Source organism: Nannobrachium achirus (genome assembly GCF_963921795.1).
Source record: "Nannobrachium achirus genome assembly, chromosome: 4".
Classification (NCBI taxonomy): domain Eukaryota; kingdom Metazoa; phylum Chordata; class Actinopteri; order Myctophiformes; family Myctophidae; genus Nannobrachium; species Nannobrachium achirus.
Genome location: NC_137813.1, coordinates 74,035,720 through 74,051,785, shown reverse-complemented (window position 1 = coordinate 74,051,785; position 16,066 = coordinate 74,035,720). Strand labels below are relative to the sequence as shown.

Here is a 16,066-nt window from a genome sequence, read left to right as displayed (position 1 = left end):
GGGTTGGTGACCTGGCAGAAAACCTACATTCAAAATGGGATGCCATCATGGAGAATATTGATGGAGTGGACACAATAACTTCCTCATCCAAAATCCCACCTGCCTTATCAGAAGTAAGTGTGGTATTGCATTAATTTGGGGACATATGCCCTTACATTGGTTGTAATTTTAACAATAACAATAGGATTTCCTGGCATACCTGTGATCCTAGATTACTGAGGTACTACACTGTCTCTCTGCATTCTATGTATGTGTTAACCTTGCTCACTGTAAGTCGCTCTGAATTAAAAGCTTCTGCTAAATGCCTAAATTGTAAATTTGATTTTACACAGTTGAAGTTAACAGATTGCGCACTGACTAATATTGAAAAATGTAATATTGGTGCAAGTGATTTGTTTGAAAAGGTTAGTTTTCTATTCAAACATTAGTGATTTCTATAATGTTTTCTAAATTAAATAACAGGGGTCTCCCTTCACTGCAACTTGCAACTCTAGATTATTTTTAAACATGTTGAATCTAGAGCTGCAACAACCTTTGGCAGCCCATACATCTAAACAGAAAACAGAAAACAAAAGGTGAGTTTAAAATAATTTGGTACTGTCAGATGGGACTGTTTGTTTGGATGTACGGGCAGTCAATAGTTAGTGGTGCAACTCTGGATTGCAGATTTGTACATTTGGTCTCACTATCCTTTTGAGATGCCTTTATTATATATTTAGAGTTCATTTAGTTGTATTTGTTGTTTAATTCACTAGAGGCTTGCAATAGAGCTTATGAAAACCTAAAGGCCAGCAAGAAGATGGAGCTGGATGGGCCCATAGAGGACGTGAAGAGGAGAAAGACGATTACCAGCAGGAGAGATCGGGTGAGTTATTGCCCTGTTGTATTACGGTTGCATTTGTTTGATCATGTGAATTATCAATTACCTTATGTAAGGGATATAACAGTGAGGTGGTCATTGCTGAGAAATGGTTTCACTACTCACAAAAACACAAAGGCAGGTTTATGATCTTAAGCTTATTCTACAGGTCTGGGCAATAGCATTGTTGTCCAGTCCAGATAGGTGGCACACTTAGTATCCACACCTAGGACTCCGGAGGCCCCAGAGGTCGCAGGTACGATCCCCCGCTCCAGCTATCACTGCTCCCCTCTCCCCCGCGCTCCTTGTGGGCAGCACCGGGTTCGGCTGGGTTAAGCTGGAGAAAAAAAGCAGCTGGGTTGGGCTGCGATATCTGAATTTCCCTCGCGGGATGAGTAGGTATTCATTATTATCATGATGGTATCATGAAATTGCCTTCGAGTCAGTAAATATCAAACTGTTTACTCAAGTGTTGTGATGATTCCCAAGTGGGGGTCCACTGATGAGTAACTAATGCAACATTGTTTTCTCACCCAACAGTAAACATACCAATATACAGCATAAGTGTATACAGACTTTTTTTTTACGGCTTTCATTGTAAGCTTGTAGATTTTAACAATATTTATCAGTGGAACAGTCAACTAAATGTAATGAATCAACTCCTGCAAGTCCAAGTGCTTGTCAGGGTGGGCATCCCCCAGTTCAAGTATGATTATTATAATTTTTTCTAGACATAATATAGCCCCCATACAGTCATTTTGGATGGAAGCTGGCAGCAAGGGCTGCTGGTAGCAGTGAGTTGGATGATGCCTGCGACAAGCTGTTGAGCTGAAGTGGATGCATCTGTAAACCAATTGAAGAAGTAACTAATAACATTAGTTTTTCTTCCCATCTGTAACATGTAGAGTATTGTCATACAGTTCATATTGGATGAAAGTGATCTCTAGTTTTCCAGAGCTTTAAGGCCTATTGCATTGTTACATTGTGTTGCCAAGAACAGGGTCAGATTCATTTTGTGACCTTGAATAAGTGTTTCAGCTGGACCAGAATAATCCCTATTCTTTAAGATCCTAGTTGGTTTGGAGTTTGAAAAGGGTAGACATTAACGTGTTCCTGGCCCTTCTCTAGTCGCCAGCATTGATTATTGCCCTTATCAGTTTCATTCAACTTCCTCCTTAGTGGGCAGCAAGTGTAATGCAGGTAATCGCTTTTTTATTGCCAGGTTTGACAAGAGAAACAAGGGACTGGGTATAAGTCAAACAAGCACAAAAGAACTAGGCTAAGTTTGACCACTCTACAGTACACCGGCTATTTGAAAATGGCAGATCTATAAGGTTTGTTAACCATCTATGTGTGCAGTTAACCTGGTCATGTCTCCTCCTATCTATGCTGGCCTACAGCAGAGCTCAGAGTGGTCTCAAAATATGGTTAGCTGTTTGATATTAACTTGATTATAACAAATGAGGCAAATAAGCACATTTTATTTTTATTTATTTTTACTTTTTACAATGCAGGGCAACGGTTTAGGGAGTATGTTTGTACAATATTTATTCAGTGGAGTTATAAGCAAAACCCCAAATCAGCCTGTTATAGTGAAGACGGACAGCCAGGAGTGAAAACATTGTCTCCCAATGCCTTCGGCCTGGTGGAGACAACAAGCCTAAAATTGCTTATTATAAGCAGACAAGGCAAAACTGGGGGCCCCATATCAAAGGTTTTCCTTTTGACCAGAATGGGTGAATAGAACATGTTGAGTCTAACCTCCTCTTCCCATCTGTTACACAGCTCTTCAAGAAACAGGTCGGTGTTGGACAGAAGATACTGTCCAAAGAGGACCAGCTATACCTCAGCGGTGCAGCTGCAGACGCCAATTTCGTCAGTGACGAGGACAAAACTGTTTTCAAAATCAAATCACCAAAGTGGCGCTCATCACGGCTGTCCAAAATAATGGCGGACTGTCGGAAGGTCCTGGATGACAATAGGAAGAAGGGTGTGCAGCCCAGGTCCACCCATGTTCGCACCTATTGTGGACAATTTATGCCCTCCTGCAGAGGGCAAGCAGATCTACCTGCAGCAGAGTGAGGAGGACACCACTGGGACTTAGTAAGGCTTGTTATAGGCTCTGAGTACAACTGTACTCCTGGGTTTTTAGAAGGGGCATCACTTTTTCCTGTTCAGATTCCCATAGCTTTGTTTCATTGGCTCAGCAGCAGATTTGAACCAGAATAACCAGAACAAGCTATGGAAGAACGGGAAACATTTATGCCATCTTCTAGAAACCTGGGATTATAGTTTGCACAACGCCAATTAACGGTGGTGTTCTGTTCATGCTTTTGGTTCTGATTTGTTTATTCTGTCCAACAGTGACCTGTTTCAAATATTGTTCTTACCTACCTGGAGTGTGTTTTGGATGTGTTCTATTAATTTTATATTCAACAATCCCTGTGTGTGTGTGTGTGTGTGTGTGTGTGTGTGTGTGTGTGTGTGTGTGTGTGTGTGTGTGTGTGTGTGTGTGTGTGTGTGTGTGTGTGTAAATATTGTTCTCAAAATACTGTTCTTAGGTTTTAGCCCCCGTTTTAAAAGAACATTTAAAATAACATTTGCTCTAAAAAATAAATATTTGCTTAATTGCATTAAGTGATTTTCATGTGTTGAAATGTGTACCTTCATATTTAATTTTTTGACTATCATTTGGTGTAGAGAGAAAGGAGCGGACCTAGTATAGGCTCATGGGGACAATGAACTGTGTCCTGGTATGGTGAATCATCCTGATATGGTCCATGGATGGTATACAGGTTATAGGTCATATCAATCATGAATGTATCCTGACATAAAAATACACCTGGTGTTTGGACTTGACATATGGTTACAGGTCATATCAATACAGTATCCTGAGCTAAAATACACCTGGTGTTTGGGCCTAAAATATGGTTACAGGCCGTATCAATACAGTATCCTGAGCTAAAATAGACCTGTTGTTTGGACCTAATATATGGTTACAGGTCGTATCAATACAGAATCCTGAGCTAAAATACACCCAGTGTTTGGACTTAATATATGGCTATAGGTCGTATCAATACAGAATCCTGAGCTAAAATACACCCCGTGTTTGGACTTCATATATGGTCACAGGTCGTATCAGTACAGAATCCTGAGCTAAAATACACCCCGTGTTTGGACTTAATATATGGTTATAGGTCGTATCAGTACAGAATCCTGAGCTAAAATACACCCCGTGTTTGGACTTCATATATGGTTACAGGCCGTATCAATAAAGTATCCTGAGCTAAAATACACCCTGTGTTTGGACTTCATATATGGTTACAGGTTGTATCAATACAGAATCCTGAGCTAAAATACACCAAGTGTTTGGATTTGAAATATGGTCACAGGTCATATCAATACAGTATCCTGAGCCAATGTACACCCGGTATTGGCACTTGAAATATGGTCACAGGTCATATCAATACAGTATCCTGAGCTAAAATACACCCAGTGTTTGGACTTGAAACAAGGTCACAGGTCGTATCAATACAGTATCCTGAGCTAAAATACACCTGGCGTTTGGACTTGAAATATGGTTAGAGGTTGTATCAATACATTGGATATGAGTTATGACTCATCTCCAGAAATGACAACTGTCCATTTCTGATGAGATATTTTAGACACTGCCTGGAGTTATTTTCCGAATATGGCATGTGGTCGTATACAGTATCTGGGAAAAGATTAACTCCATATTCTAGCAAGAATAAAGTGGTCCCATATTGGGAGTTCGATATGCTCCGAACATGAAATGTATTTCACTTGCTGTTCGGAGAGTATCCAATCTGGATATCAGCACATATATAGTTACAGGTCATATCAATACAATATATGGATTTAAGATACTTCTGGTGTTTGGACTTGAAATATGGATAGTGGTCATATATGTATAATATCTTGACATTGGATATGAGTTAAGAATCATTTCCAGAAATGACAGCTGTCCATTTCTGATGAGATATTTTAGACAGGGATTAGAGTTATTTTCCGAATATGGCATGTGGTCGTATACAGTATCCGGGATAAAGATTAACTCCATATTCTAGCAAGAATAAAGTGGTCCCATACTGGGAGTTCGATATGCTCCGAACATGAAATGTATTTCACTTGCTGTTCGGAGAGTATCCAATCCGGATATCATCATACATGACTTGTATCTGGTAATATTCGGGCAACGATATCTAGGGATTCTTGGTCTTTTTGCGCAGTGTGGGCGTACTGTTCTGGGAGGCCCCAAACTAGATGACCCCCAGAAAGGGTCCGGAAAAGTTGACATCCATCATTTTCTCATAGTTTGGACTCTATAGAACCAGGATCTGCAAAAAAAACAATTTTAGCACAAAAATCCTACGGAAGTACACATCGTGCCACACTATATACTCATCACTGTTTCATATGGATATTGGTTTGTTTAGGGAGTGATAATTGTCAATAAGCTGGGCGATTGGAAGAGTTATCATACCAAAATGTAAACTAGAGACATGTACGAAGACGAAAATGTAAAAGACTTACGGTCACCTTACCGTGGTACCAATTTGTGCCAATTTCAGAATTGGCCCCCGGCCTATATTGAGCCCTATGAACATTATGAGAGAGAGTAGGGATATAGGCTACCACAGCAAAAGCCTGGTCTATAAATATACATATATGAAATATAAAGTGCTTACTCGATGACCACTGATTCTACAATTCTCTTCAGGCCCGCAGAAGTACCCTTAAATGGTAAATGGTGCATTTATATAGCGACTTTATCCAAAGCGCTTTACATAGATTTACATTCACCCATTCAAGGCACCAACCTGCTCATCGGGAGCAACCAGGGGTTCTTGCTCAAGGACTCTTCAACACCAACTCTGAGGGAGTCCGGGATCAAACTGGGAATCCTTCGGGAACCCTCTGTGTTCTAATGACGGTTTCTCTACCCCTGAGCCACTGCCGCCCTTACCTTCCGTATCTTTCAATAAAGAGTGGCCATTTCAGAGTGCCGTACACCTGCCCAACCAAAGGCAGAATCTCGTTATTTTTATTGTTTCGAGGTCCCAGTAGTCTGGTTAGGGTAAGGGTAGGGGTTAGGTTTAAGCTTAATGTTAGGGTTTAGGCTTTGGGTTAGCATTCACCTGCATGGTTAGCATCAGGGCCGTGCTTACCATACAGGCAAAATAGGCAGCCGCCTGGGGCCCCACACAGGCTGGGGGCCTCATGAGATTTTTTTTTTGATTTTTTTTACTGGGCATGGGCCCCAGTTGAGCTGTTGAACAGAGAACAGTTGAAGTGGGGTTAAGATGAAACAATTGCTTTGGACATATTAGCTCATTAGAATCTGAAAAGAGCTTGGCTCTCAAAGGTGCAGAACAGATAACAATGGCCCTTATTACCCAAGTAGTTCCTTCATGTCTGTACAGTACATCTTTAAGAGGCCCCAGTAAATCCTCTGAAAATGTTATCTCATCCTGGGGGGCCCACTTCAAACTGTCCAGGGCCCCCAAAATCAAAGGGAGTTGATGTATATATCAATTTGGGGGCCCTCAAAACTTTTTTAAATGTAAATATATTTACACAGATTTGAGAAGAAATGTATCCATTCCGGATGCAGGGAATGGGGGCCCCCCAGGATGAGATACATTTTTCACACACGGTTTACTGGGGCTTCTTAAAGTAGCTATGGACTTAAAATATATATGAGGGTTACCAAATTGATTTGGGGGCCCCCTGACAGTTTGAAGTGGGCCCATGATTTCAAAGTTGAAGCTCATTAAAACTTACCTTAGAACAACCATGTCACAGGACAGGTTGTCTGCCCTTGGTATTCTCTCCATTGAGCAAGAAATCAGAAAGTCATTGGATATGGAGATGGAGAGTGTGATAACACAATTTGCTGAGGCCAAAGCACGCAGGGTTAAATTTTAGAACATCTCCCAGGCAGGCACAAAAGTGACAAGTGTATAATAGTATTTTTTTTCTTATCTTGTATTTGTTAATACTTCTCTTTTAAGTGATTGTTTTTTTTGTTTTTTTTTTTGGGGGGGGGGGGGTCACAAAGGAAACAATTCCCCAGGACCTTTTTGTGTTAAGCTTAAATGCCTAAACAAGCCTGTATATAACAGTATTTGTTTTTACTTATATTTTTTATGTAATTCTGACTGCCTTGTTCTGTTTACATTTCTGACAAATAAAGTCTTCAATCAATCAATCAATCAATCAATCAATCAATATTGCTATAGTATTTTTTCTTATTTTGTTTATATGGAATTATTTTGAAAAAAATGCTAGTTTGCATTAAACTCATGATTTATTTTCTCATTTCTTAATTATTTGAAAATATTTCCAAATAATTAAAAACAAAAATGTAGGAAACCAAATGTAAACAGGCATTTACTTGCGACCCCTAGAAATTGGTCCGCGACCCACACATGGGTCCCGAACCAAGGGCCTCAAACTGGGGTTTGCCTGGGGCCTCCTAGGCCCTAAGCACGGCCCTGGTTAGCATTCACTCGCGTCGGCAGGTTAGCCTCTGTCTACTGGGACCTAGAAACAACCCCAACCGATAGGGTTGCGTAGTTCGTCTGTCATTCAGTGTTATATGAGATACTTAAATGGTTTCCTGTGGAAATAAGCTTAGTCTTTTCAAGGATCTCCTTTTAGTAGATGTGGCACCCCTAAGAGAGTGTGACCACATTTATATGTGCTCTAGTAATTATTTTAAAAATAATTTCGTTTGGGTACCGTTTACATTTTATTCAGCACGGAACCTTTGTTCTTGGCTCCGTTTCCCCGGCCCGGGGCTCCCATATAAGGAAGCACCCTTCCGCCCAAGCTCAGATGCATTCTGGAAACGAACACAGTCAAGTCCAGTGTTTTCATTGTGCCGTGTTTTCCTGTTTTATTCAGGTCAGTACAGTGGGCAATATCATGATCTACCTCATTAAAAAGGGCTTGATGTATAGTATATTTTCGCTGAATGCTATTTTGTAAATGGGTGTTTGGGGTGACGTTTTGTGATAAAGTAAAGTTTGGATGAAGAGAAACTGTCTAGGGGATCCGCCATTTTGGGTCTAACGTGCCGCCGGTTAGAACGGCCTGTTTACTGTCATGAGAGACGTCATTTTGGTGACAACGTGTCGCCGTTCAGAACGGGAGTATTCTGCAGAGTTACTGTAGTGAAATGCACTTTTGTATATATAGTTACAGTATATTATTTCGTCAGTGTTGTGGAACATAAACACCCCAAAACATACAATTCAGTGTCCTGTGAACAGCACAGTGGTCTAATGTCACGTTTGGTAAACAGTAGCTTAAAGGAACAGTTCACCTTGAAAATACACTTTTATACAGTGTTTTAAGCCAGTAGCTTAAAGGAACAGTGCACCTTAAAACAATACACTTTTATACAGTGTTTCAAGCCAGTCACATGCTGCAGGGAAATATGTCTTACTGTTTAAAAAGGTTTAAAGGGTCAATTTAAGTGAATATGTGAAAAGGTGAATTAATGTGATTGTAATTGTGAGTACTATGAAACTGTGAATGAATATTGTACTTAATGTGAAAATGAAGCACTACTGAACCAAAGACTAAAGACAGAAATAATGAGTGAATTGTATGATGACAGGAGTATGATGTTTGATATTTTGGTGTTTAATAAAACCTACAGATTGATGAGAGATGCATTCTGGAAACGAACACAGTCAAGTCCAGTGTTTTCATTGTGCCGTGTTTTCCTGTTTTATTCAGGTTCAGCTTTGTTGATGTGGTACCCAGTAGCCCTGGGACCCGTTACAAATCTTGGGGGCTCGTCCGGGATCGGCGCCACCTACTGGTATGTCGCTGATCTCTTAATGACACCGGGAACCGACTGATGCCAGCAGAGGGTCGTCAGCTAGAGCAGAGAGCTGTCGACTGAGCAGAAAGCTGTCGGTTGAAGCAGAGAGTGTCGGTAGAAGCAGAAGGTCGTCAGCTAGAGCAGAGAGCTGGCGACTGAAGCAGAGTCACCGTCAGCCAAAGCAGAGCCATCAGCTGGAGTCGTCATCGCAGTTGGAGTCGTCGCCATTGTCAACTGGAGTCGCTGTTGTCGTCTATAGCCGTCGGTGTCAGCTGGAGTTGTTGTCACCATCAGCTAGAGTCGCCATCGTCATCAGTTGGAGTAGTCATCATTGTCAACGGGAGTCGCCGTCGTCACGAGCTGGAGCCGTTGTTTTCAGCTGGAGTCGTTGACACCGCCAGCTGAAGTCGTGGTTGTCAGGTGGAGTCGTTGTCACTGCCAGCTGGAGTCGTTGTCACCACCAGCTGGGGTCGTTGTTGTCAGCTGGAGCAGAGCATCGGCTGCTGGAGCAGAGTCGTTGTTAGGGATTCAGACTAAGCCGCTGTTGAACTGTAAAACACCCAGCGTGAAGACCGGAAGCCGAGTTGTTGGATTGTGTCACATCCAGCGTGAAGGACTGAGACAGAGTCGCTGTTGAACTGTGTCACACTTAGTGTGAAGGCCAGAGATCAAGACGCTGCCAGACTGTGTAACCAAACGTGAAGTACAAGGAACATTGCCATGGCTGACAGCGAGAGAAAGCGTCTTGTGTGGGACATTAGAAAAAAACTACTCACCTTCTCAGCAGAAGACCTCTTTGAGCTCGCTCAGGGCTTGGGTCCAGGACTCGACCCACTAGTCTCTGAGTCCATCAAAGGAGACCAAGAAGCTTGCTTCGACCATGTAAGTGCATATCTGAATAGTAAACACTTGCTTGATTTAGAAGATAGTGGTATGACTGAACTGTTGATTTTGAATGATGTTATTGAAAAACTTGTTCAGAAACGTTGTGTACCAGGTTCATCAGATAACTCGGGTGGTTTAAACACAACATCACACAACACAGAAACGGGTTCACACACAGCAACTAGTGCTCATAGTGCAGATGGCAGTGTCACTACACCACACCAAACTGACCATGCAGCCACTACAGGCAATGCTGTGAACCAAATGTCACAAGCCGAAGGCACAGTTAACCCTAATGGTGCCACAAATATGGAGTTAGTGGAAATGCTCACCAGCTATGAAGAGCTTGGCAAGAGGCTTAGGCAAAACATTATGCTACCTACAGTACAGACCCCGTACTCCCCACCTTTGCCCTCTCAACCTAGTAGGCCTCATAGTGTCTCATCACGCCACCACTCACCAAGCCCCTCTATTGTCCGACCTGTCCATGAGGGGATGATTTCCCTAAAGGATCTCTCTTACCTTCAGAGGAGGGAGTTTAAAGTACAAGGGGGTCAGATTGGAGACCAGTCATCAGACATCAGTTATAACAATGTCTGTAAGCAGATTGAGGAAGGTATCAGAGAAGGCTTCTCTGACACAGAAATTGTCTGCGGTGTTCTCCGAATGATAAAACCTGGAACGTTTAAAGATATGCTAATCAATAAAGATGATCTCACAGTGATTGAACTCAATGGGTTCCTCCAGGCTCACCTTAGAGAGAAAAACAGCACAGAGTTATTCCAAGAATTAATGTGTGCCAAACAGGATGAGAACGAGACGCCACAACAGTTCCTCTACCGTGTGATAGGGTTGAAGCAGCGCATCCTATTCACCTCCAAACTGTCAGATGCAGGCATACAGTACAGTGCAGCCACTGTTCAAGATGTTTTCCTACATACAGTCTACCAGGGTTTAGGTTACAAACACGGTGACATACGCCGAGAACTAAAGCCCCTCCTATCGGATAGAGATGTAGGGGATGATATCATACTCCGTCACGTAATGAAAATCACTAGTGAGGAAAGTGAGAGACAGAAGAGAATAGGTTCTTCCTGTCGACAGACCACACACGCGCATAGTGCACAGATTGAGCTCAATACTGTCCAAGAACCTAGCACCAAGCAAGAGAGCACACCAGTCAAAACGAAGCCAGACCAAATTAAGGAGCTTGCGGACAAAGTAGATGCGCTCGCCAATATGATCGAATCAATGAAATGCCAAAGTCAGCCACGACCCTCAGACCAGAGAAGCCAAAGAGAGCGGTCCTACCGGTGTTCAATATGTGTAGAGCAGAACCGGTCAGACTGTAATCATTGTTTTGCCTGTGGGGAGGAAGGTCACAGGGCCGTGGGCTGTTTAAAGAAACCAAAGAACCAGGGAAACTTGAACCGGTCACTGCAGCGGGGCAGCGAGTGACCGGATATGAGAAAGAGCCCCAAACTGAGCACTCTGGTGGGGTGAAAGTGAAAACCAAACGTGAGGACAGAAAAACAGAACCTCCCCCACCCATTACCCTTAAAGTAGCTAGCACACAGAACAGTTACACAGAAAATGAATCCCTCACCCTTGAGCCACCATGCACTAAGCGTGGAGCTGTTGCCAACCTAATAGGAAAGAAAGCCCTGATACAGTGCCACCTGAGTGGGTTGTTAGTAACTGCACTACTTGACACAGGCGCGCAAGTTAGTATGATTAGCCGTGCCTGGAAAGACAGCTATTTGCCAGATCTCCCCATTCGACCCATTTCTGAGATCATTGAGGAGATGGAAGAGCTCAAGGTATATGCAGTTACTGGAGAGCTTATCCCCTTTGATGGTTGGGTAGCCATAATGATCAATCTACCAGGGAATGAGGACCCCAATCTCTCCATCAGTGTCCCATTCCTTATCAGTAGGCTGGCCATGGAGAAACCACTGATTGGCTTTAATGTCTTAGAGCAGCTCATGGAAGACCAGCCAGGAAAACTGATGCCTACCCTGGCAAAATTGCTTCACAATGCCATCTCGGTTCCCTGTGAGGAAGCCGAAGCGATTGTGAACTTTATTCAGACAACAAGGCGGAGTGTACAGCAAGGTCGCTTAAGAACAGGTGTAAATGACATGGTCGTTCCCGCTGGTCAAGTAGCCTGGGTGAGGTGCCGGGTTCCGCCAACCCTAGACCCTTCTGACCGGCAGGTTTTATTTGAGGTAGAGGAGGGCAGTCAGCAGCTAGAACAGCTGGATGTAGGGGCAGCCCTGTTGGAGATACGTAACCCTGCGAAACCGTATGTCATGATTGCTGTCGGCAACAACACCAAGCACCCTGTCACCCTACCACGAAAGACAGCTCTGGGCACCTTACAGAATATTGAACGGGTGGTGGATGCTAATACCCCTAGCGAACTGACACCCACAGTAACAGTCAATGAGGTCACCACTGCACCTGCTGAACCAGCCCCATCCCTGTGGCATCCACCCATAAGCCTCAGCCACCTAAAGGAAGAAGATCAAGAGATGACCAAGAGAATGTTATATGAGGAGTCAAAGGCTTTTGCAAGGGATGCAAATGATATCGGATGCAATCCTAGTCTGCAAATGGTGATCAACTTAAAAGACGACATTCCCGTGCAGAGAACGTACACGTCCATTCCAAAACCACTGTTTAAGGAGGTTAAAGAGTATATCCAGGACCTCCTGGTGAAGGGATGGATAGTCAGATCGAAGTCCTCCTACTCCGCCCCTGTCGTGTGTGTGCGGAAGAAGGACGGTACGCTACGTCTCTGCATAGACTACCGTCTCTTAAATCAGAAAACGATCCCAGACAGGCACCCGTTGCCTCGCATACGGGACCTGCTAGATACCTTGGGGGGGTACTCTTGCTTTAGCATACTCGACCAAGGTAAGGCGTACCATCAGGGTTTTGTGGCTGAAGGTTCACGTCACCTTACTGCCTTCATCACACCCTGGGGGCTTTATGAGTGGATAAGGATCCCGTTTGGTCTGTCTAATGCACCTGCAGCCTTTCAGAGAAGCATGGAGGAGATGCTGTGCTCTCTGAGGGATGAGTGTTGCATACCATATCTCGATGACATACTGTGCTACTCAAGATCTTTTGAAGACCACCTAGAGGTGGTCCGCAAGGTCCTCCAAGCTTTACAGTGTCAGGGTGTGAAACTCCGGCCAGAGAAGTGCGAACTGTTCAAGAGAGAAGTTCGTTATGTGGGGCGCCTGGTATCTGCTGAGGGTGTTCGTGTTGACCCCAAAGACCTAGAGGCTGTATTGGCTTTGAAAACCAAACCCCCACACACAGTAGGCGATTTGAGAAGGATTCTTGGTTTCTTAAGTTATTACCGTTCCTACATCCAGAACTTCTCAAAGATAGCAAAACCACTGTATGAGTTACTTCAGAGTAAATCCCCAGTATTGCAAACCCAACCCCGACAAAGTAAAACAAAGGGCCCACAGCTGTCATCGAGAGCGCCTATAGAGTGGACTACTATGCACCAAAGTGTTCTTGAGGAACTGGTTGAAATATTAACTCAACCCCCTATCCTGGCGTATCCAGATTTCGATCTGCCTTTTGTCCTTCATACGGACGCCTCAGAACAAGGCCTTGGAGCCGTTCTCTACCAGCAACAGAACGGGAAGTTGCGTGTAATTGGATACGGGTCACGAACCCTAACGGCTGCAGAGCGAAACTATCATTTACACAGTGGCAAGTTAGAGTTTCTTGCGTTGAAGTGGGCAGTGTGTGAAAAGTTTCGGGACTATCTCTTTTACGCTCCACACTTCACTATATTCACTGACAACAACCCACTCACGTATGTCATGAACACATGTAAACTTAATGCCGTTGGTCACCGCTGGGTGGGAGAATTGTCCGACTTCCGCTTTAACATCAGATATAGGCCTGGTAGAGCTAACATTGATGCGGATACTCTGTCCCGAATCCCTCTTGATATTGATGGGTACATGTCAGGGTGTACAGAGGAGTTGTCACAGGAGGTGGTGAACGCATCTTGGGAGGGAAGTCAAGTCGCTCAGAGTAAAGACGTGGCCTGGGTGGCTGCTCTCTTAGTCTCTTCTGGTGATGTTATTCCGCAGCCTCGCACACCCCTAAATGAGATTAGTCACGATGAGTTGCGTCGAGCCCAGAGGGAAGACCCCACAATTGGGGAGATCTTAAAGCTCAAGGAGCTGAATGAGCGAGTCACAGAGGATGCTAAAAGGACAGTGAAAGGGACTGCTCGCAAGCTCCTTCACGAGTGGAACCGTCTGTGCCTGGATAACGGTGTCCTGTATCGCAGGACACCAGGAAGAAAACAATTAGTTCTCCCTTCTAGATATCAGTCCCTTGTATTGAGTCACCTACACGATAACATGGGGCATGTGGGTACTGAGAGAGTATTACAGCTAGCCAGAGAAAGGTTCTACTGGCCTTATATGAAAAGATGTATAGAGGATTATGTGACCAAGAAATGCACCTGCATTGCACAGAAAAAAACCACAGTCCATGTGCGTGCCCCAATGAGCAGCCTGAAATCTAACTCACCTCTCGAACTGGTCTGCATAGATTACTTGCATCTTGAAACGAGCAAAGGGGGCTATGAGTACATATTGGTCGTGATCGACCATTTCACAAGGTTCGCACAGGCCTACCCAACCAAAAATAAATCGGGCCAGACGGCTGCCGAACGGATTTACAGTGACTTTGTGCCTCGATTCGGTTTTCCCAATAAACTGCATCATGACCAGGGGCGGGAGTTCGAAAATGAACTATTCAGAACACTTGGACAGCTCTCTGGGGTAGGTCACTCGCGAACGTCCCCTTACCACCCCCAGGGAAATCCAGCAGAGCGGTTCAACCGTACCCTGTTGCAAATGCTACGTACTCTGACAGACAAAGAAAAGGAAAGATGGAAAGAACATCTCCCGCAGGTTGTTCATGCCTACAATTGTACGCGGCATGAATCCACCGGTTATTCCCCTCACTTTCTGCTCTTTGGTCAACACCCTCGTCTCCCTGTTGACCTCCTGTTCGGTCTGTCAGAGGAGATAGATCCAGTGAGTCACAAAGGGTATGCTGAGAAGTGGCGTAAAAGAATGACTGAAGCATACCGTATTGCTAATAGTAACAGCCTGTCATCTAGCGCTAAGGGCAAGTCCTATTATGATAAGAAGGCTCGGGGAGTGGTCTTACAACCAGGGGATAGAGTGTTAGTAAGGAATTTGAGTGAGCGGGGTGGGCCTGGTAAATTGCGTAACTACTGGGAGAACAGAATTTATGTGGTAAAAGAACAGATTTCAGATAACCCAGTATATGTAGTCCACCCAGAAAACGGTAACAAAGAGAGGATCAGAACCCTGCATAGAAATCTGCTCTTGCTTGTCAATGACCTGCCAATAGAATTCCCACCCCAGCCAATCAAACCAACCTCTAGACCACCACAAAGGAAAAGGAACTATCAGGCAAAAGTAAATGACACGAGGAATCAGACCAACGGTGCTGAAATGTCTGACTCGGAAGAGGAGTCAGCAGGAGGTTACTGGTTAAGGATACCAAAACGCTGGTCCGAGCCGAATGCGTCCCAGAGAGAAGGAGCACCAGCACTGGAAACACAGACTCTGTCCGAGAGGGAAACTGTTCCAACCCCTAGGAAACTGGTCAGATTCCGACATGAACCAGTGTTAAGAGAAAATCATAATGATCAGAGGCAGTTGGAGATTCAAACTTTACCTGAAACAGACTCTGAGCCACAGGAGGCTGAAATACAGCTTGAAGAGGAACAGGTCATGACTGACCACACTGAATCAGAGGAGGATGATGGGCACATAGATTTCAATCTACCCCAGTCTGACGGGGAGCAGGAGCTGCCTCAAAATGCACAAGACTCTGATTCAAACTCCCCTATTCCACTGAGACGGTCTGAAAGGGCAAGACGTCCAGGCCGTATGCTCACCTATTCATCCCTTGGTCACCCCACCTATCAGCCCCACCCCTCAGTCAATGCTGTTGATACTTACCTTATGCCCTACGCTCACCTATTCTACCCGCAACAATACTTACCCTCAGCCCAAGGTGCCCCTCACGTCCAATCTCATCTTCCCCAAGTCCCATATACTTACCCAGTATATACCTACCCAATACATGATTACATGATACATGATGATTACACCACACACCGTAGTTCTCAGGAACATACATTCTAAGGGGAAAGGTTTTCTTTGAAAGTATTTCTTTATTTAAAGAAAGTGTCGGGAGCCACTTTTGTTGTTGGGAAGCGTGTGGCACCCCTAAGAGAGTGTGACCACATTTATATGTGCTCTAGTAATTATTTTAAAAATAATTTCGTTTGGGTACCGTTTACATTTTATTCAGCACGGAACCTTTGTTCTTGGCTCCGTTTCCCCGGCCCGGGGCTCCCATATAAGGAAGCACCCTTC

General features: G+C 44.2%; 1 protein-coding gene across 1 annotated transcript; it reads left to right on the top strand.

The window, feature by feature from the left end:
• Nucleotides 1–780: 780 nt before the first annotated feature.
• LOC308283987 (uncharacterized protein) lies at nucleotides 781–2,985 on the top strand. The gene is made up of 2 exons (XM_080724505.1): nucleotides 781–865; nucleotides 2,645–2,985. The coding sequence occupies exons 1-2, from the start codon at nucleotides 800–802 to the stop codon at nucleotides 2,939–2,941; spliced, it is 363 nt and encodes a 120-aa protein (XP_080580631.1). The 5' UTR covers nucleotides 781–799; the 3' UTR covers nucleotides 2,942–2,985.
• Nucleotides 2,986–16,066: the final 13,081 nt, after the last annotated feature.

Excerpts from the sequence above, each read along its gene's own strand:
- LOC308283987 (XM_080724505.1), top strand. The coding sequence starts at position 800 with ATGGAGCTGGATGGGCCCATAGAGGACGTGAAGAGGAGAAAGACGATT. Across the intron at positions 866-2,644 it reads TTACCAGCAGGAGAGATCGG|CTCTTCAAGAAACAGGTCGG; the intron begins GTGAGTTATTGC and ends TCTGTTACACAG.